This window comes from Xenopus tropicalis, chromosome 6 (genome assembly GCF_000004195.4).
Source record: "Xenopus tropicalis strain Nigerian chromosome 6, UCB_Xtro_10.0, whole genome shotgun sequence".
Lineage (NCBI taxonomy): Eukaryota > Metazoa > Chordata > Amphibia > Anura > Pipidae > Xenopus > Xenopus tropicalis.
Genome location: NC_030682.2, coordinates 106,732,538 through 106,754,515, shown reverse-complemented (window position 1 = coordinate 106,754,515; position 21,978 = coordinate 106,732,538). Strand labels below are relative to the sequence as shown.

The window sequence follows — 21,978 nt, the reverse complement described above, 5'->3', positions numbered from 1 at the left end:
CCAGCATATAAAGCCCAGTTTATATGCACCAGTTGAAAGCACCTGTGTGGTAAATTGAAAAATTTGACATGTGCAGTATACATGGTTTAACACAGCGGCTCTCAACCTGTGGGTCGGGACCCCTTTGGGGGTTGAATGACCCTTTCACAGGGGTCGCCTAACACCATCGGAAAACACATATGTCCAATGGTCTTAGGAATAATTTTATGGTTGGGGGTCACCCCAACACAAGGAACTGTTTTAAAGGGTCACGGCATTAGGAAGGTTGAGAACCACTGGTTTAACACATTATGGCTAAATGAAGAACACATGTGCAGTGTGCAATCGCAGGCACATGTTTTTCCCCATAATGCAGTGTTTTCCCCCCACAACTCCATCTTAATTTTATCCTGGAAGGGGAGTTTTACCATTTCCACTGCTTAGCATCAATATAATATCTGTACATGATTCTTTAGTCTGCTGCACATATTAACACAACACACATTGGGAACCCTGGAATTACTGCCACCACTGGGACTTACTTAGCAGACACAATGGCAATTGCAATGGCAACAACTTTGTCTAGTTTTGTGTGCCTATAGATGGTTTCCATTAAAAAAGGTACCCAGGTTCACTGCCCTGTACCTTAACTGGGGAAGGGATTCCTGAAAATTGTAGAAGGTGGGTATTCTTCTATTCCAATAACCAGGTGCAAGGTGCACATTGCAGCCATTCCCCCAGTGAGAAGAGCTCTGTACATAAACATTATGGGACATGCTCTTGTGCCCCTTAGTGCTCTTGCACTTTTGCCCAGGGGAACTGTAAATGAACCCTAGGCTATTACTGACTTACTTGGGTACATAAGTGCTCTGCATGTCTTTTGAGTGAAGATGAAATAATAAGATTAAGGAGATATTACTGGCATATTGAAAATACTGTGAGGTCAAAATGGCAACAGACCTGCATGGAGGGGAATTGGCTTCCTCTGAATAAACTTACTAACAAGGTCTGTAAGGTTGGGTTGAACTTTATGGACTTAATTATGTGTTCTATAGTTACTGTATATTAATATAATGTGACATTACAGCATAAGTGACTTAGGGCAATGTTGTATTTAGTATTACTATCCAAGACCAACTCAAATCTTCATTCCTTGCTAATTCACTTCTCCAAAATGATATTCTCACTAGAGCAATGCTAAAAAGACTTAAAGGTCACAATATTGTATAAAGGCAACAGGGATTTGTGCAAAAAGTGCTAATCTGCATCTGGGACCAAACATGCTTTACTTTCCATTGTATTTCACTTTATATCTCATATTCATGTTTGAGCCACTGTCCGTGGGAAGCAGAGCATACTGTAATTAGTGTTACATAATTGCATATACGGTTTGCATAATTGAGTGCAGAAAATAACATCAGAAAAGGGTTTATTTTAATCCTTACTGTATCATTGGCCCAATCTGATACAGAACAGTATTTTTTCTCTCATTTTCCATAGTGCATGAAATATTTATATTTCATGGCAAAATCCATGTGCTAGTTTGTATGTTTACATAAGGTAAGTCATAAATCTCTTTAAAAACATTAATGCCATGGTATATAGTGTAAAATTCCACATATTTTTGTTCACCTGGGCAATGATTTTATGTGTAACCAAACGTAATATTCGGCCATAAAAGTAACTTTTAAAATAGCTGTCTGGCCAGTGTTTCATTCCTGAACCAACCTTTGAAGTTCGTCATACCTTTAAAGGGGTGGTTCACCTTAAAGTTAACTTTTAGTATGTTATAGAATGCTCTATTCCTAGGAACTTTGTAATTAATCTTCATTATTTATTTCTTATAGTTTTTTTTAAGTATTTGCCTTTCTCTTCTGTCTCTCCAGCTTTCAAATTGGGGTCACTGACCCCAACAGCCAAAAACTATTGCTCTGTAAGGCTACAATTTTATTATCATTGTTACTTTTTTTCATCAATACATTTTTATTGGGTGTTTTCTTTTTTTTAGTTTAACATTACAAATATTGAAAATCTTTTATAAAAAAAAAAAAAATAAACATATCAATCAGATACAGCGTACTTAAAATTATACAGTTTTAAAACCATAGCTAAACATATAGCTGTATAAAACCAAATATTGCATTGCAGACAGTGGCTTAGAGAAAGTATGGACTGAGAACAATAAAGTGGGACGGTCTCTTTCAGTTTCCAGGAATCTATGGTGAAAGAAGATTGGGGGAACGTGTGCCCACAAATCTATATACTATCCAAGGTTGCCAGGTTTTTTCAAACTAAGCATATTTGTCCAGGGTAATACTAGTTAATTTTTCTTTTATGAATATCCAATCTAATGTCGCTTCAAGATGTGAGAAATGCTTTTGCCAGCGTCTGACGGACAGCAAGCAAAATGAAATTAACTAACTGCATTTGAGAATTGGTGAGAGTTTTTGGGGCTGCCCCCAGTAGTGCTTCATATGGGTTTTATTTTCCCTCAGATTATCACTGCAGTACAGAATAAATCATATTTTAGACTCTGGACCAGAAGCATATAACTTGGGTACAGGACCATGAAATTTCCCAGGAAACAATCACTGTTAGCCGTTGGAACAAATTTTGCTATTCTGGCCAGGGTCAGGTACCATAAAGAGTACCTTATAGCCAGCCTCTAATAATATTGTAATGATGGAGCAAAGTTTCAGTTTTGTCCATAATTTTAACCATTTTTCCTCTTCAATACTATGACCCAGAGACAGGGGTACTCAAATGCTGAACAAAAAGCTAAATAAAAGAAAAACTATCAAAAATAAAAAACGAAGACCAATTGCAAATAGTCTCAAAATATTAATGTCTACATCATATTACAAGTTAATTTAAGATGAACTACCCCTTTAATGCTATAACAGCCCCTTACTTTTCTGGGAAGGCTTTCCACTTGATTTTGGAAAAATCTCATTGTTGGTGGGAATTGCTTCCGTTCAGTTACAGGAGCATTATTGTACCTGTACTCTGCATGGGGGCATTCCTGACTGAAACAGGGAAAAGCCTTCCCTACTGTTGCAGAGTTCAATGACACTGCCAATTACAACACTCCAGCCAACGCTTGGAAGCACACCTGTATGCTGGTACTATTGCTCACATAAGGGCAAACTCAAAATGTGATTAGAGCTTACCACAGAAAAATGCACCCTCTTTCAATTAATTCCTATGGGATTTTTAGAAGCATATTTATAAAATGGTGTAATCTTTCACCTGTTGATAAATAGGCTTCTAAATATCCAATAGGAATGAATAGAAAGTAGACACATTTTTCTGTGGTGAGCTCACATGTTGCTAAATCTGCCCCAAATTGTAAATCACTGGGTAAAGGCAGATGGCAGTGGTGTCAGTAATGGTGTAAATTGTGGCATTAGTCTAGCATAGAAAAAAATACACACCTTCATAAATAGGGTAATTAAAACTTTGTGATGGAGTATCATTGTGACATCAGTTCTAGCATCAGGATAACAACAGAGCTGTATCAATACTTCATTTATATTACATCACCTATTCAAACAGTTTGTTTCTATAAATCATTTGAGACAGCTTAATAAATATGGCCTGCAGTGTTTCCCTTAAAGCAGGGCTGTCCAACTGGAGGCCCGAAGCCCAGATGTGGCCCTCGGATTTTATGGCCCCCAGTCTACTCAAAGGCTCTGTAGACTTCACCGTATAACTTCATCTTTTAAATTTAATCTGGCCCTTCCTGTGTGAGAAATAATAGGACCACTATATAGGATAAGTTGGACAGCACTGCCTACATAGAGATAAAATGTACATACCATTTTGCAAATGATTACCGCTTGAAACTATCACTCATACAGCGCACACTTGAGCCTTTTACACGTCAAACAAGTGCACTTTAAGAAACAGATTTGCATGGTATGCTGAAACCTCCAATCCCACAATCCCATTTAATATAAATATTGTAGGGAATACATCTGTGGGGCTGCAAAGGGTTTACCATGCCCAATGTCTTTACAAAGATGAAGGATGAAGTTTATGATATTTAAGCTAACCTAAAACACTTACATGCTGAGCCAACTTGCACTTTCCTCTGATTTGCAAAGCCTTTACACAAACAAGAGCTAATTTAAGTACCACAAGGCCAATCAGTGACAAACTGACTGAAATTCAACTTCCAACAAAGTAATTAGTGAAAGAAAAGACTGAAACCTCTCTGGTAAAATCCCTCACTCTTAAGTACCCCCTAATGACTGAGTGTTGACAGAGTGATACATCCACTGTAATTTATCAAGCAGGTGTTCCTTTGATAAATAGTCTGCCTTCAAAGTATCAAAAATGTGATAATGGTTCATCTGCTAAACATATTGCTGCATAGTGTAGTCTCCATGCCATCGCAGAAGAGCTTACACCCTGTGCAATGCTAAATGCACATAACCTGGTTTTAATATTATTATTTTTAGCATTACTGACAAGTAAGCAAGCAAGTTTCAAGTTTGTTAAATAAGAAACTATAATTACCATTATTTATAGGCAAAGTTTGGGGGAGGTGCAAAAACTGAACGGACTAGAAGTAAATCCAGCCCTGATAGGCAGTTCTACACTAGGCTTTTACTACTACTACGCCCCCACTGTGGGATGTGTTAAATTAGTCACCGCAGTTTCTTTGACAAACTTATGGGAGTTTGTGTGATATCCTTATGGCTGCAAATTTTTGGAAAATGTTCTTCCTTGGCAGACAATGGTGATGCCAAGCAAAGACCAATTAAAACACCAAAGTGAGAACTCTGAAGCAGTCCCTAAATGACACCTCCAGCATCTGCCATAGGCACAGGGGCTTGAATATAAAGTAAGGGCAAATGTGAGTTTTAACCACAGCACTTTTCAAAACACATTTTATGCCATAGAATATACGTGTAGAAAGAATAATCAAGGAGTGTTGCTGGAACTGATAAGTGTTTAGTCTGGTCTTTGGTTGCTAGATAGATGAGCACCACAAAGTGTTAGTGTTCTGTTTCCAATTTTTTGAATGGGACATCAAACAGCCTATGCAGGTTCAGTATCTGTTAAATCTTTGATGCTCACAGACGGACACCTGAAAGCAAATGTCACTCCTGCTGGTAAGGTCTCTGAGCAATACAAGGAAAACTCTACACCACTTTAAAAGCTATAGAAAAAAAATAATAGCCTTCACCACAAACAGTAGCTTAAAAACACAACGTAAACCCGACTTTTAATAAACTGGAGAAAAATCAGAAATATTTCCTTTACTCTGAAAGATAACTCGAGCCTGCCTTACTGATAGTTACAGCATTTTATAACTAATTAACATTGTCTGATGTTGTTATTCAAGATGGTTCACAACAATATCAAATATTCATTGTTATATATACTGTACTACTGTTGCACTCTGTTTAAGAAATTGATTACATCATCTTTCAATTGAATTATTTATTTTTGGTGGTAATTAATACCCAGAAACATGGAATACTGTTTGAATTACTGACACTGACATACAAAACTGATACCAGCATTTTTGTCCTTTAGAAAGTATGCCAGTAAATTGTACACAAATTATTAGAATGTGTAAGTAAATAAAGACAGTTCTACCAGGTACTATAGCAACCACAGGCAAGACTGTCTGGCAAGACCTATTCTTTGCAGAGGAGAATACAGATTAAGATTTTGGCCATACAAATATTTAGGAAATGCTGCTATGAGTGTAATTGGATGAGTGATTTGACAGTCAGCTGTGCTATACAATGAGAAACAGCCTATGGATTATATTGGTAATTAAAGGACAATCATTTAATAGCAGTTTAATAATTTAACAATGTCAGCTTACTTGAGCGTAGTGAGTTCTGTGAGTGAAGGCTGAGTAGCCTTAAGGTAACTCTCCCTTCGGGCTGCAATCTTTGGAGATGGTTTAGGGCTGTTAGTGTCAGAGTCTCCACTGTCGTCATCTCCCATGGCTTTAATGTAGCTGCCACTGCGCATCCGCCTGCATGGAATCTCGTCATCTTTGCTTTTAGGGGAGTATCCACTCCATTCATCTTGAGGCACCTGGAAGAAATAGGAATTTATAAGAGCTTATTAAACTTGCTGATTATACTTTTATTCTTTTAGGCAGATGTAAACCCCCTAAAAACATTTCCATTCTGTATAATAATTATAATAGATACCATTTTGTATAATAGATGCTATTATCTATTTAGCATTGAGCTAAAATCCGACATTCATAAATAAGGAATTTAAAAACTGGGTTTCTAATTTTTTAGGGTTCTATACCTCCTTTCATGACCACCAAATATTTTAAAATATATCTTATCAACCATCCTGCTTTTGTTACACAAATATTTTCAACAACAACATTTCCACTCCAAATCAACCCTAATTGGACCTCATACTGACCCTGACTCCACTTCAGGCTGATTTCCCCAACCCCCAGCAGTGAACTGTTTAGCCTACTCTGAATGCTATTTCCCATAGCGTTTTATTTATACAAACAATTCTTAATGCTCCTTGACCCTCCACAAGGTAATGGTACCGCCTCATCCTCTGCTGTTAGTTTCCCTTTCCTGTTCCCTCCTCTTACTTTACAAGCCCTCCTTCCCCCAGTCTGTATTAATTAACCCCTTCCACTCCCCCTGCTGTTCCTAGCACCGTCAAGGCTCCTGCTACCTTATAGGTACGGAGCACCCTTCTCTCACTCTCCCTGTACTTTCCTTTAGAGTCTCGCTGCCTTGCTAACATTGCAGCATAAATCTGCCTGTTTATGGCGAATTACAATTTTCTGACACACTGTGGGTCCTTATTAAATGATCCTGTGATCTTTTATAACTACATCAGATAGTTTTGGGCAAAATAAGAACCCCTATTAATGCAAACTACTGTTTTATATATACTTCAAACATAGCACTAGTCTTTGCATTACCTGTACTATACTGTGTCCCCAGGCTACTGGGTTTATTTTTAATGGTTTTATTGTATTGTAACCCCTTCTTGGCTGTAACCAAGCCAACAGCATGGCTAGTTTAGGTTTAGAGCATGGGGTACACACGACTCAATCCTTCAGGATGGGCCTTTGCTATGTGGAAGTGACCAAATGGAGCTATGGTGTAGTGCACCTAAAACTCACTGTAGCTGTGTGTAACAAATGGGCGCCAGAAGGTTCTTGCAGTTGAACAATGAAAATGGGTTTATTGTCAGAGACAATCAATATGCAAGGTTATAGCAATACTCACACAGAGGAGATATCAGGCAATTGCACAACAGGTAGAAAAATATGGTGTCCACTGGCTTTGCCCACCTCAGCCAAGGGTGGGGAAGGTAAGGCCCACCAACCAGCACGGCCTCCCAGCAGAGAGTAACCTGGCCAAGTATCTGTATCCTCAGGGTGTCCCTTAGCAGCCAAGGATCCCTCACAGCCGACTATGGATCAGGGATAGGAACTGACTTGATACCTGCCTCTTAACTATGTCCTGCTCTAAGGCAACAGTGCCTGTAGGGAAGAATACTTCCAGCTAATCTGTCCTGGTTGGAGCCAGAAAACTGCTCTTTCTGACTAATCTCACTATCTCACTTTCCTAGAAAGTGCTCTTATAAATTATTCTGACACTTACTACTCCTCATTCACAGGGTCCCTGTTCCCCGACTTCACAAGAGCTAGATGCAGACTCTAGGGTAGAAGGCTTTACTGGGGCCCTGTCGATCCCAGACTCCACCTGAGACACAGATGTAGCCACAGAGGAAGACCCACCCCCCTGCTTAGCACTATATCAGAGTGCCATGGGAGTGGTCTCCCTGTTAACCAATAAGACACATATGCAAAACTATAAACTGATACATGGGTCTTTGCCCAGTAACAGCACAGACTAAGGAAGACAAAGGGACATGTTAACAAGTTGGGACCAAGTACAAGGTACTGTTTTATTATTACAGTTTTACTGTTTTATTATAGATGACGCATATGGGAGATAACCTTTCTGTAATTTAAAGCTTTTAAGAGAATGAATTCCATAACCATACTACAAACCCACTGAGGTTCGCTAGCAAAAAAAGTCATTCACTTTCTATATCAAAGGAACCATTTACTAACATTCATATTTTTTCCCATAATTTGTGGATTTTTTTGTGTGCTAAAACTCAATTTTTTTAGCGTAGAAAAACACAATTTTCACCATTTATTATGGGTTAAAACCACGAAAAACAGAAGTTGTAAGAATAAGCCACCTTAAAGCTGTTGCGGTCATATAGAAATCAATGGGAGCTGTCCTGGGCACATTTTAACAGTTTTTATATAATTTGTAGTTTTAGAGGTTTTTAAATTTCTTTTTTCATTTGTAAGTTCACAAAGATTTGTAGAAAACTGTCACAAAAATGTCTTAGTTTTTGTGTTTGTTTTGTTTTCGTTCAGCATATTTATTTCTTTGTGCTTTTTCAATTCAAATCATTTAATAAATGATTAGGCGTTTGTGTTTTTTGTGGAAATTAGTTAAGTCGTGGTTTCAAAAAATTCTAAAACCACTAAAATCAGAATGTTGATAAATCTTCCTTTAATTCTTCTAGGTTCCAGCTATTTTGCCCTCCAACCCAACATCCTTGGTTAATGCAAAATGCTGGTATGAATATTTATTCATACTAGTTCCTCTAGTAACAATCTACCCTTAAATGATTTTTGAGGACCTTAAGATGATGACTTTGGTATCCATAGTAACTGCTTTACATTGCACATCTCAGCCCTTTTTTTCTTTGATTTCTAACTGTAATTTCTTTTTACCTCCCTTGTCCTTGTATTTGCACACGAGCAGTTACTATTCTAATATTACGCGGCATGAGACTGGAACTAGTGAAATATAAATTTGGGTATGTGAGTGGGTGGAATCACACAAAGAATATTATTCTTAGAAGCAGAAACATAAAGACCATTAAATAAATTATCAAAGTACTGTACTGCGTACTCTTTTGTCCACATATATACAGTATATATAAATATATATATATACACACACAACACTATTACTACTATTAAGTGTAATGAATGTTACACTGTTATGTTATCATATTCAAGGAACAGGTAATTGTTTATAACAGGTAATGTTTATATTTTAGTCTTAGCAGTTCTTGACACAGTTATTACACCTCACATAACATTTTCAGATGCACAACCCTAAAACCAGTTATCAGGTAGGTTAATTGATACCAACAGCAATGCCAACTCAGCCCCCTGTATAGGGAAAATTAAAAGACTCTAGTGCATTTAGTCAAAACAGCTGTGCTCAGGGCTTCCCACACATTTAGGGCTCTGGCACACGGGGAGATTAGTCGCCCGCGGCAAAACTCCCTGTTCGCGGGCGACTAATCTCCCCGAGTTGCCTACCCCTGCCATCCCACCAGCGAACATGTAAGTCGCCGGCGGGATGGCAGACGTGGCGGGGCGATTTCAGGAAATCGCCGAAAAAGACTCGTGAGTCTTTTTCGGCGATTTGCGCAGTGGGAGGCAGACAAATATGATTCAGACACTTTCCTTCTGCTTGAAATAAACCAGTGAAGAATATTATATTCTAGGTCAAAATAAGCTCAGTTGACCTTCAGTCAGTATAATTAACTTTCAAACTGGACCTCCAAGTGTATGAAGGAAAGCAATTATATTCTATGTAAAAATAAGCTCGGTTGACCCTCAGCTAGTGTAATTGACTTTCAAACTGGACCTCCAGGTGTATCTAGGAATGCAATAGGGATCTTTCTCAAATTGCATCCCCGGTCTACTGGCTGACCACCTTAGCCAAGGCACTTAGAACCCCTTAGGGCAGCGGTTCCAACCTGTGGGTCAGGACCCGTTTGGGTATCGAAAGACCCTTTCACAGGGGTCGCCTAAGAACATCAGAAAACACATTTCCAATAGTCTTATGAATAATTTATGGTTGTGGATCACCACAACATGAGGAACTGTATTAAAGGGTCACGGCATCAGTAAGGTTGAGAGCCACTGCCTTGGGGTCTTCTTTATTAGTTTATTAGTGTCATTAATGGTATAAGTATTGTCTTATCTGGCTAGATTTCCAGTTTCTTCTGATCCCCCTGTATGATAACACATCCTAGATGTGTCCAGAGCTTTAAAGGGGCGATATTAAAAAAAAAAAAAGTTATTATTTCCAATCGTTTAAAAAGTTTAGTGATGAGCAAATTATTTTGGCAAGTATGGATTTGAGGTAAAATTCCACATTTCGCCACAGGTGAATTTTTCGCGAAACTGCCACAAAAATTTGCTGAGAAAAAAGTTCGTCGGTTGAAAATTGCGGTCTATATATACACACATACAATATATACATATATCATTAAAACAAAAATGTTGGTTAAAGGGTAAACTGTCGTAAACTGAGACTGGAGAAAAAATCTCTACTCCTTAAACCTCATCTAATAAATTGAATTAATTGCTGGTCCCACGCGCCTTCCCTCCTTTTAATTGTGCATGAATGCTAAATTTATCTTCAGAGATCTGCTGCTTGTCTAACTGATTATTAGGGATTATGTACAAAGGTACTCTCAGGAATACTGGAGATTATGTTCAAATGCACCCACACAAATACTAGGAATTATGCTTGAATGAACCCACGGGAATTTCAGGGATTATAATTCAGTTGTACCTGCAGGAATACAGGGGATTATGTCCAAATGAGTCCACAGTAATTATGGAAAACATATGTGCATATAATATGCAGGTGCAATATATATTCACAGTAGTGTATGAAATGGCTCCCCGTTTGGTAATGGCAGACCAGAGCCTCCGCTTATATTAGTAGGATAGGATGCTCTGTGAATGTAGCCCTGTTGCTTCCACTCAGTATGGGATTGTGCAGCAGCATTATCCCTATTGAGATATAATAAGCACACAAATTAATTCACTGCAAATAAAGTTTAACAGGAATCAGAACAGATATGAAACACTTCCACAGTTGTAACATAAATGAGTAAAGTCCTCTGTGGAATAGTTAGGGTTAAAAGGGTGGTTCACCTTAACATTTAGGGCCTGATTCACTAAAGTGTGATAAAAATTATCGCACGCTTTTTTGCGTTAAATAAGTCGCGATAATTAGCACGCAATTCACTATAGTATTATCGTGTGCGTTAAGTCGCCATTTTCGCATGTGGTATTTCTCGCGCTAGTTTTAACGCATGCGTTAATTTCCGCGCTGAAAAGAATACGATCGCATGATTCACTATAACTTAGGCGCGCTAAATATCACATTCGGCTATGAGAAAATTAACTCCTACTACAGGCAGGCGAAAAATTATAGAAAAGGACAGTAAATGAGTTTTTGCCATTAAAATATGGACTTACAGTGTTATTTATTCAAGTATGTGTGACGCAGCCGCCAGTTTGCAGGGAAATGGTAATTTTTAATACAGTAATTTTACGAAAGTATTGGCGTGTATGGCTAACGTGGCGTGCGTTCATTTGCGTGACTATTTATATGCGGCTACAAGTGATGAAATGTTTCGCCAGGCATGGATTCGCGGCAAATTTTTTCATGCGTTTCGCAAAACAATCCGCCAATGGCAAAACGCATAAAAAAATTCCCCACGCGAAAATTCCTCGCACGTCCAAAAATTGACAAAGGCTTCAAAAAATAATAGTCGCGGGCAACAACTTGCGTTAATTAATACGTAGCGTATTTTCTGCCGAGTGTGATAACTCTAGCACTTCTTTTTTTTTCTTACTTATATTTTTATTGGTTTTTGGGGGTTTTTTTTGCAAATAAACATTTATACAGCACTTCTCTAGCACTCTGTGCTCTCCCAGGGCAAAATGTCGCCAGTTTTATGCTGCCGATTGTCGCGTACGTAATGTCGCGACAATTAGCGCATGCGATAAATAGCGTGCATGCGGAAAATACCGCGCACGTTATTTATCGCGTCAAAAATATTGCATGAAATACCGCACGTAAAATAGCGCAAGTGTACTGATAGTGAATCGTGCGAAAAGTCGCGAAAATTAAGACGCGATAAAATTTTATATACTTATTTTTTTTATACTTTTTTAATTATTTGCCTTCTTCTTCTGACTCTTTCTAACTTTCCAATGGGGGTCACTGACTCCAGCAGCCAAAAAACAATTACTGTGAGGCTACAATTTTATTGTTATTGTTGCTTTTATGACATATACCAGTCTCTCATTCCAACCACTCCCTGGTTGCTAAGGTAATTTGAACCCTAGAAACCTGATAGCTGCTGAAATTATAAACTGGAGAGTTGGTGAACCAAACATAAAATACAGTAAATTCAGTAATACAGGATTATTTGACACTGCAAGTGCAGAAAAGTGGAAATTATGCTCTGCAAGATTTTTAAAGATGTGCCAATGTACATTGTAGGAATGCTGGAGATTATGTACCGATGTGTTCAAAGTATGCTTAAAATTCACATCCAGAGTGGAAAAAATGCATAAGGCAGGGAATTTTTTTCTGCAGCTCTGGAAATCCAGGCTAGCATTCAGCATCCCAATTTTTTTCAGTATGGATGCAAAAATACAAGTGTGATCTAAGGATATGTGCCTTTTATGACTGTGGTCCTCTTTGCACTGTTGTCCCATTGATTTCAAGATATAAACCTTCAGCCATAAGTTCACACCCACTAGTAACTTCATGTAACATGGTAGGAAGGCTATGAGAGCCAGTGCACAGTGGCAGCTTAAAAAAATAATAAAAAATAAATATAATTACCTTAATGATATCATTTAGTAGGTATAGTGGCCCTTGTACTTCACACAGACTGATTATTTGTCTTCCAGAAAATGTTATTGCCCACATAGCAAACTATGCCATACCATATGCATACTGTATGTGATTAAGAAAAAAATATTTTTTATAAGAAAATAAAAATGTACAAAAAGGAAATAAAAACAAAACAGAAAGTCAAAATAACAAATAAGTGTTTCCCATTAGGTGTTACCAATTTAGCATTCAGAGGCACTGAGCTGAAAGGCAAACCAATTTAGCATCGAGGGACTGATATTTGTTGATGCAAAGTGGATTTGTGCACACATGAGTCCTATGGAAAATTACTGTTATTCAGCCCAAAAACCAAAATGGCTTCTGGAGCTACTTGGCACTCTAAAAGAGAGAATAGGCCAGCAGTTGGTTTAAAAATTATATTGCAAGGTACAATAAGTGCTAGAACATATTCTTTTAAGGAACATCTCTATTTGTAGCATGAGTGGGTTGGCCTAAAAGGCAGAAGAAAACTCTCCATTGTCAGACAATAACTTGAAATAACTTATTAGACATAAATTACAGTATGCTAGATATAAAATGGTATAATTTTTATTCACAGACCTTCTGAGTAGCTCTCATTTGCTTGCAGGCTCCATTTTGTTGTTCAAGTGCGTGTTAAGGCACTATTTAGAAATATTTATGACCTATTCTTAAAAAAAAAAAGAAAAAATCCCTTTTTTAACACCATGACTGTTTGCTTTAGGCCACACTCTAATCAACCTAATCCTGCCCCCAATATGCTTCTGTCCCTGACAGGAGTTCTGGCTGTCCTCCCCTGAAGGGGGCCTTGATGGTAATTTATGTAATATCACACACATTTATACAGCTGTATGATGATTTTTACGCAAATTTGAAACCATGAGTAAAATTCTGCCATAAAAAAGAAATGTTAGCTTGAAGAAAGCTGCATAAAAGGGGTATTGTGCCCTTCAGTATTTTACACCATTTCACCAATCACTCTAGAAAATGTAGAGCTGAATTAGTCTGTTTGACTTCAATAGGGTCCCCAGTCAATGATATAATCAAAAGCTATTGGGTCAGGCTACAAAATCATTTAGGAGCCCCTAAAGTTTGGAAACAAGATACTTGTTATAAACATATAAGGGCACATTCATTAAAGTACGTATTTTCTCTAAGTTTTCGTACTGTGCGTATTTTTTTTGTGACTTTTTCGTTAATTTGTCAGACTTTTTCGTACCTTGCGACAATTTGTGCGACAAAATTGTATTTGTCACGCCGAGTACGAAAGTTTTGGATTCAATAAAGCTTTGTTATCGTGACTTTCCTTGGGCCAGGTTGGAGCTGCAGAGTGCCATTGATTCCTATGGGAGACTTTCCTTGGGCCAGGTTGGAGCTGCAGAGTGCCATTGAGCCCTATGGGAGACTTTCCTTGGGCCAGGTTGGAGCTGCAGAGTGCCATTGAGCCCTATGGGAGACTTTCCTTGGGCCAGGTTGGAGCTGCAGAGTGCCATTGAGCCCTATGGGAGACTTTCCTTGGGCCAGGTTGGAGCTGCAGAGTGCCATTGAGCCCTATGGGAGACTTTCCTTGGGCCAGGTTGGAGCTGCAGAGTGCCATTGAGTCCTATGGGAGGCTTTCCTTGGGCCGGGTTGGAGCTGCAGGGTGCCATTGAGCCCTATGGGAGACTTTCCTTGGACCAGGTTGGAGCTGCAGGGTGCCATTGAGCCCTATGGGAGACTTTCCTTGGGCCAGGTTGGAGCTGCAGAGTGCCATTGAGCCCTATGGGAGACTTTCCTTGGGCCAGGTTGGAGCTGCAGAGTGCCATTGAGCCCTATGGGAGACTTTCCTTGGGCCAGGTTGGAGCTGCAGAATGCCATTGAGCCCTATAGGAGGCTTTCCTTGGGCCAGGTTGGAGCTGCAGAGTGCCATTGAGCCCTATGGGAGACTTTCCTTGGGCCAGGTTGGAGCTGCAGAGTGCCATTGAGCCCTATGGGAGACTTTCCTTGGGCCAGGTTGGAGCTGCAGAGTGCCATTGAGTCCTATGGGAGACTTTCCTTGGGCCAGGTTGGAGCTGCAAAGTGCCATTGAGCCCTATGGGAGACTTTCCTTGGGCCAGGTTGGAGCTGCAGAGTGCCATTGAGCCCTATGGGAGACTTTCCTTGGGCCAGGTTGGAGCTGCAGAGTGCCATTGAGCCCTATGGGAGACTTTCCTTGGGCCAGGTTGGAGCTGCAGAGTGCCATTGATTCCTATGGGAGGCTTCCAAAAACATGCACAGAAGGATCAAAGTCAGAAAGGTTTTTCCGCTGTTTGCGATCGTTCATGACATTTCCAATCATCATGAATTATCGTATCTACCCCGAATTTTACCCATTTAGGGATTCAAACTCGTACTTTGATGAATCTGCCCAATAATGTCATTGCCCCACTGGGTCCTTTACCTCCTGGGCTCCCCAGCATACACAGTATCAGATTTCTGTACAGTTATAACCCTGACCCCAGTAATAAAATAACTGTATTTTTTTGTCTTAATCTAACAAAAAAAAAAAAGGGTTGTAAATGGGTAATGGGTTATTTCCACAGTCACTTTTTAAATATGCAATGTATGTTACACCCAATTTTGCACTCAATATTTGGAAACAAAATATTTGACACACCACATATAAACAATATGCACAATATTATAGTATGTTTTGTGAATATTTATGAGTTGTTCAGTTATATACAGTGGTGTGAAAAACTATTTGCCCCCTTCCTGATTTCTTATTCTTTTGCATGTTTGTCACACAAAATGTTTCTGCTCATCAAAAACCGTTAACTATTAGTCAAAGATAACATAATTGAACACAAAATGCAGTTTTTAAATGAAGGTTTACGTTATTAAGGGAGAAAAAAAACTCCAAATCTACATGGCCCTGTGTGAAAAAGTGATTGCCCCCCTTGTTAAAAAATAACTTAACTGTGGTTTATCAATTTCAATTTTCAATTTCAATATCAATTTCTGTAGTCACCCCCAGGCCTGATTACTGCCACACCTGTTTCAATCAAGAAATCACTTAAATAGGAGCTACCTGACACAGAGAAGTAGACCAAAAGCACCTCAAAAGATAGACATCATGCCAAGATCCAAAGATATTCAGGAACAAATGAGAACAAAAGTAATTGAGATCTATCAGTCTGGTAAAGGTTATAAAGCCATTTCTAAAGCTTTGGGACTCCAGCGAACCACAGTGAGAGCCATTATCCACAAATGGCAAAAACATGGAACAGTGGTGAACTTTCCCAGGAGTGGCCGGCCGACCAAAATTACCCCAAGAGCGCAGAGACAACTCATCCGAGAGGCCACAAAAGACCCCAGGACAACATCTAAAGAACTGCAGGCCTCACTTGCCTCAATTAAGGTCAGTGTTCACGACTCCACCATAAGAAAGAGACTGGGCAAAAACGGCCTGCATGGCAGATTTCCAAGGCGCAAACCACTTTTAAGCAAAAAGAACATTATGGCTCGTCTCAATTTTGCTAAAAAACATCTCAATGATTGCCAAGACTTTTGAGAAAATACCTTGTGGACCGGCGAGACAAAAGTTGAACTTTTTGGAAGGTGCGTGTCCCGTTACATCTGGCGTAAAAGTAACACAGCATTTCAGAAAAAGAACATCACACCAACAGTAAAATATGGTGGTTGTAGTGTGATGGTCTGGGGTTGTTTTGCTGCTTCAGGACCTGGAAGGCTTGCTGTGATAGATGGAACCATGAATTCTACTGTCTACCAAAAAATCCTGAAGGAGAATGTCCGGCCATCTGTTCGTCAACTCAAGCTGAAGCGATCTTGGGTGCTGCAGCAGGACAATGACCCAAAACACACCAGCAAATCCACCTCTGAATGGCTGAAGAAAAACAAAATGAAGACTTTGGAGTGGCCTAGTCAAAGTCCTGACCTGAATCCTATTGAGATGTTGTGGCATGACCTTAAAAAGGCGGTTCATGCTAGAAAACCCTCAAATAAAGCTGAATTACAACAATTCTGCAAAGATGAGTGGGCCAAAATTCCTCCAGAGCGCTGTAAAAGACTCGTTGCAAGTTATTGCAAACGCTTGATTGCAGTTATTGCTGCTAAGGGTGGCCCAACCAGTTATTAGGTTCAGGGGGCAATTACTTTTTCACACAGGGCCATGTAGGTTTGGATTTTTTTTCTCCCTAAATAATAAAAACCCTCATTTAAAAACTGCATTTTGTGTTTACTTGTGTTATCTTTGACTAATAGTTAAATGTGTTTGATGATCAGAAACATTTTGTGTGAAAAACGTGCAAAAGAATAAGAAATCAGGAAGGGGGCAAATAGTTTTTCACACCACTGTATGTAAAATTGTCAGACATGTACCTCTGTCGCCTACCCCTAGTCCACGCTCCCTTGTCATTGCACCTGTCGCTTATCGTAGTGCCCTCCCCCCCTGCAACGGCACTGCGCATGTGTGCACGCACACATGGGCATGTGAGGGCGCAGGGGCAAGATGGCCGACAGGGGTTGTCTAGGGCGCATGGTCAACTTGACCCGACTTCTGGAAGGAAGGCTCCACCCTTATGCCTTAGCCCTCTCCTGCCAGGTTTGATACCAATGTCAGGTACAGTACTTTGGAACTTTCTCAATGTTCTCTGTGTACATGCTTACGCATGTGTAGACATAGTATATAGGTATCAAATGTGTACAGATTAGAGAAAAGCCAAAGCATTTGCTATTTGCTATAAGCAGCAGGAAAAAATAATACAGATTTAATTCCTGTTAGGTTTAGTAAAAGTAAGTGAAAATAAGTTATGGGCCCCTATGGAAAAGCCACTGAGATGAGTGGTGAAATGCTTTGGATGTATTTCTACTAGATATTGTATTGCTATATATATTTAGGCCTTTTTTTTGTACGAATAAGTCACGCAAATGTACGAAAAAGCCGCAGAAAATTTGCAAAAGTTGTAACCTTTAAAAAAAAATACGATTTTTTTTGTATTCAGAACAGTCGTACTTCATCCATCATTTTCTAACTAGCTATTTAAGTAGAGTGTGCAAATAACAATTACCGTATTTTTCGCCATATAAGACGCTCCGGAATATAAGACGCACCCAGTTTTAAAGGAGGAAAATCTAGAAAAAAAAGATTCTGAACCAAATACTGCAAAAGGCAGTGTGAAAAGGACTTGCTTGGTTCATAGGCGCTGGTAGGTAGATCAGGGGAAGGGGTTACTTGTACTAAACTAATGGCTTGTCCCGAAGAGCTTACACTCTTATTACACAGTTACAATGGCCACCACACTTCCACTCCTACTCACCAATGACTTGCCCCTTGCTGGTCCCATCCTGCTTCCCCTTGTCCCCCACTGCCTTAAGAACGGGCGGAGACTGACACTCATGACAAGCCCATCCGTGCCCCAATCGCCTCCTTAGAACTACATATCCCAAAATGCAGCGCGACTGGGTTGTACTGAGCAACTTGTGATTGGCCGTGCGGTGATCTTGAGCTGAAGATGTAACGCGCTCGCACGTACCCCGCCCCCCTGTGGACGGAGGTGAGTGCGTGCGCGTTACATCTTCAGCTTCAGCTCAAGTGTCGGCAGGACAAGTGGTGGGAGGTACGGGGGAGGTATGCGCGATTGAATGGACGCGTGTCCATGCGCGCCCGTGCTCACCTCCATCCACGGGGTGTGTGTGCTTATATTTGTACCGTATATTTGTCGTATAAGACGCACCAACTTTCCCCCCCCAGTTTTGGGGAAGAAAAAGTGCGTCTTATATGGTATATGTTGCATTATATAGCTCTATAAGGCTCCATCCTTATGCCACAGTCTTATTGACCACAGGGCCCAGATTCAATTCTCTGTATTTCTAGCACAGCATTTAGGCTGTTAGTGTAATGGGTGTAACTAACAGAGCCATTATATCCATAGAGATGTTTAAAAACAGCAGCACTGAATAAAGTAATACAAAAGATGAGAGAAAAGCAGATAAGACATTCTGCAGATGAAGGAAAATACTAAATAGTTTTATACACAATGGACCTGGGGTCCCAAAGAAAGGTATGGTCCCCAATGGAAATGTTTATGGCATGTACCTTATATATGCATTTGTTTATATGTATATGTTTAAACAACACATGTGACAGCATATAAAATGTTTGGGTACCATTAATTTAATTAATTAAACTCCATCTCATTACTATGTGCTGAATAAGCTTGAATTGAAAATGCTGGTGTGAATACTGTAATGTCAAATTGCTAAATGCAAAGCACATATTTTGCAAACCTTTCCTTAATTTAAATCCTTTGTCAAAAGTTGGCAGCTCATGGGCAACCTTGTAGTAAATGACCTTGCACTCTGCTCAAAACAAGGAAATAAGGCATTGGGAAATAATACTACTGCGCTGCTGATATTTACTCATACAGGGTGCAAGGCCAGGAAAATGCTTCCTCAAGAAAATGTGATTTAAGAGTACAGATAAAGGCAGCGCACCCATTTAGACATCCAGCTACATGTGTAACTGCTTCTTTTGAAGAGCTAGACCTGTCTACTAATAATAATATCTTATATAATTTCTTTTCACATCTACTTTTTCTGGTTTGTCTTATAACTTCTAGCTAATTGGAGTAAAAATATGTAGAAAATAGGAAATACAGGTATGGGACCTGTTATCCAGAATGCTCGGGACCTGGGGGTTTCTGGATAAGGGGTCTTTCCGTAAATAGGATATACATACCTTAAGTCTACTAAAAAATGATTTAAACATTGATAAAACTAAATAGGATAGTTTTGCCTCCAATAAGGACTACTTATATGTAAGAAGGGATCAACTACAAGGTACTGTTTTATACTTACAGAGAAAAAGGAAATCATTTTTAAAAATTAGTATTATTTTCTTATAATGAAGTCTATGGGAGATGGCCTTCCCGTAATTCAGAACTTTCTGGATAACAGGTTTCCGGATAACTGATCCCATACCTGTATATGTATTTCCACCAATTAGCTCAAAGCCGAGAGACAAACTAGTAGAGGTAGAAGCAAAAAGAAATTATGTATTTGTAACCATTGCATTGTTTATCTAGTATTTCCATAGTAAAGGAATACTGTCACAGGAAAACATGTTGTTTTTTTTTTAAATGCATTAGTTAATAAAGCTTCTCCAGCAGAATCCTGCATTGAAATTTGTTTTTCAAAAGTGCAACAGAGTTTTTTTATATTAATTTTGAAATCTCAAATGAGGCTGATTATATTCTTCATATCCCAGGGTCCCACAGTCATGTGACCTGTGCTCTGATAAGTGTCAGTCACACTTTACTGCTGTGCTGCAAGTTGCAGTGATATCACCCCCCTCCCAGCAGCCAATCAGCAGAGCAATGGGAAGGGAGCACAATAGCAGCTCCCAGTAGATATCAGAGTAGCATGGAAAAGTCCGGCTTGGGACTCCAGTTACATGGGAGTAGGAGAAACAATAGGGTACCCGAAAGCAGTTCTAATGTGTAGCGCTGGCTCCTTCTGAAAGCTCAGACTCAGGCACAATGCACTGAGATGGCGCCTACACATCTATATTACAGCTAAAAAATACATTTGTTGACTCAAGAATACAAAGAATATAAATGATAGAGTGGATTATTTGCTATGTAAACAGTGAAATTTAGAAATAAAAAGTACAACATAAAAATCATGACAGAATCCCTTTAAACATCCATGCCATCTAAACGTTAGTGTAATAGGCCCACTTATACTGTAAGAATGCCAGAACAGTACATACCAATATGACTAAGAAAGCAGGGATTGAGCCCTCTAAACATTTTTGCCATCAAGTAAAAGGATTTGTTTTATAATTACAGAGAAAAAATAAATTACTAAAAAATAAGAATTGCTTAAATGGGAATAATCATGAAAAATGTTTTTATAATATTGAAAACAGAAAATCTAGACAAATATTTTGACAATTTATAGCTTTTAAAAAAATTGCACAGTTACAAAGCTATGGCTAATTATTGAAACAGCATCCCATCCCCCACCTCCAGAAACTCTGGCCCCTTGCGTGCCTCAGTGACGCAGAAATGTGTGAGTTACAGAGCAGAGTGAAAGCTGATTTGCTGTGGCATGTCATGTGGCCACACCCCTCAAAGGCCAACATGTGCAAAGGTAAAAAGGACTGGAGCCAGTGACATGTGGCTTCTTTAATGTTTTTCTCATAAATAACCTATTGAATTTTCATACCTTCTTCAAAGTGTTTTCCAGGTTTTCTATCAGATAGGAAAGAGAGGCAGGTGGGGGTTGAACTTTAGATGTCAGTCAAGAATAGTTGGACCATTCCCACTCCTCTCTGCTCAGACACAAGCTGCCTGTCAGAACTGAGCCAAGTTAGGCAGATTCCCATTCATGATAGTTCCCCTTTAAATAGTACTGTATGGAATATGGCATTTCTGTATTTTAGAGCTCTCTGGATAATGTTTTTTTCCAGATAAGAGTTCCCATACCTGTACTGAGCATATTTTTAATTTCAAAATATGCCATTACTTAGGGGTTAACCAGGTGTAAAAAACACACCATACTGGGACAGGGTCGGACTAGGCCAGCAGGACACCGGGAAAAAAGAGAAGGGCCCTGGCCCTAGTGTGCCCAGCAGCCTCCATCGACCCAGTATGCTCCTCCCACTCCCCCCGCCAGGGTGTGTGTTGGCACTCTCCCTGCCGGGAACCATATGTGCTGGTGCAGAGTGGTATGTGTGTGTGGGGAGCTTGCAACTGGGGTGGGGGTGTCTCTAGACAGTGGCCCCAGTGGGCCCCCAACAGCCCAGTCTGACCCTGGACATTCATTATTTGCCCAAATGAACAGCCCTGTCCCCTTTCAGGTCCTCGGCTCAGCACTTTCCTGAAAAAAACAGAAGCTTTGGGAGGTATGAAATACTTTTGATTATGTCTTTGTAATAGATAATTGGGTGATTATGAAGTGTGATGTCAATATTTTGCACATCTTCATCAGCTATTAAATACATGTAAAATGTAGTAAGCCAATACAGTAAGAAAATCCTGTGCTTGATTAAATGCAGATTTTTACAGTAAACAAGTACACCTTCTCCCTAAAAAAAAGTATTTCATAACCTTTCAATGGGAGGTACCCTTTGCCCCACAAACTGATTAAGACCTAATTGTATACATTATTTTAATTGTTGTTGTCTATTAAAGGAATTACTTTATTGGTAAATGGGACCATAGTTCCCCACCACAAACAGCTCAAGGACCCATAAATAGATGAT

General features: G+C 39.4%; 1 protein-coding gene across 3 annotated transcripts in view; it reads right to left on the bottom strand.

Moving 5' to 3' along the window:
- dlgap1 (discs, large homolog-associated protein 1) overlaps positions 1–21,978 on the bottom strand; it is a 340,814-nt gene that overhangs the window by 116,844 nt on the left and 201,992 nt on the right. For all 3 annotated transcript variants that reach the window (XM_031903257.1, XM_031903258.1, NM_001130357.1), the window contains 1 exon segment: positions 5,825–6,042. In XM_031903257.1, the coding sequence (XP_031759117.1) occupies positions 5,825–6,042 (218 nt within the window).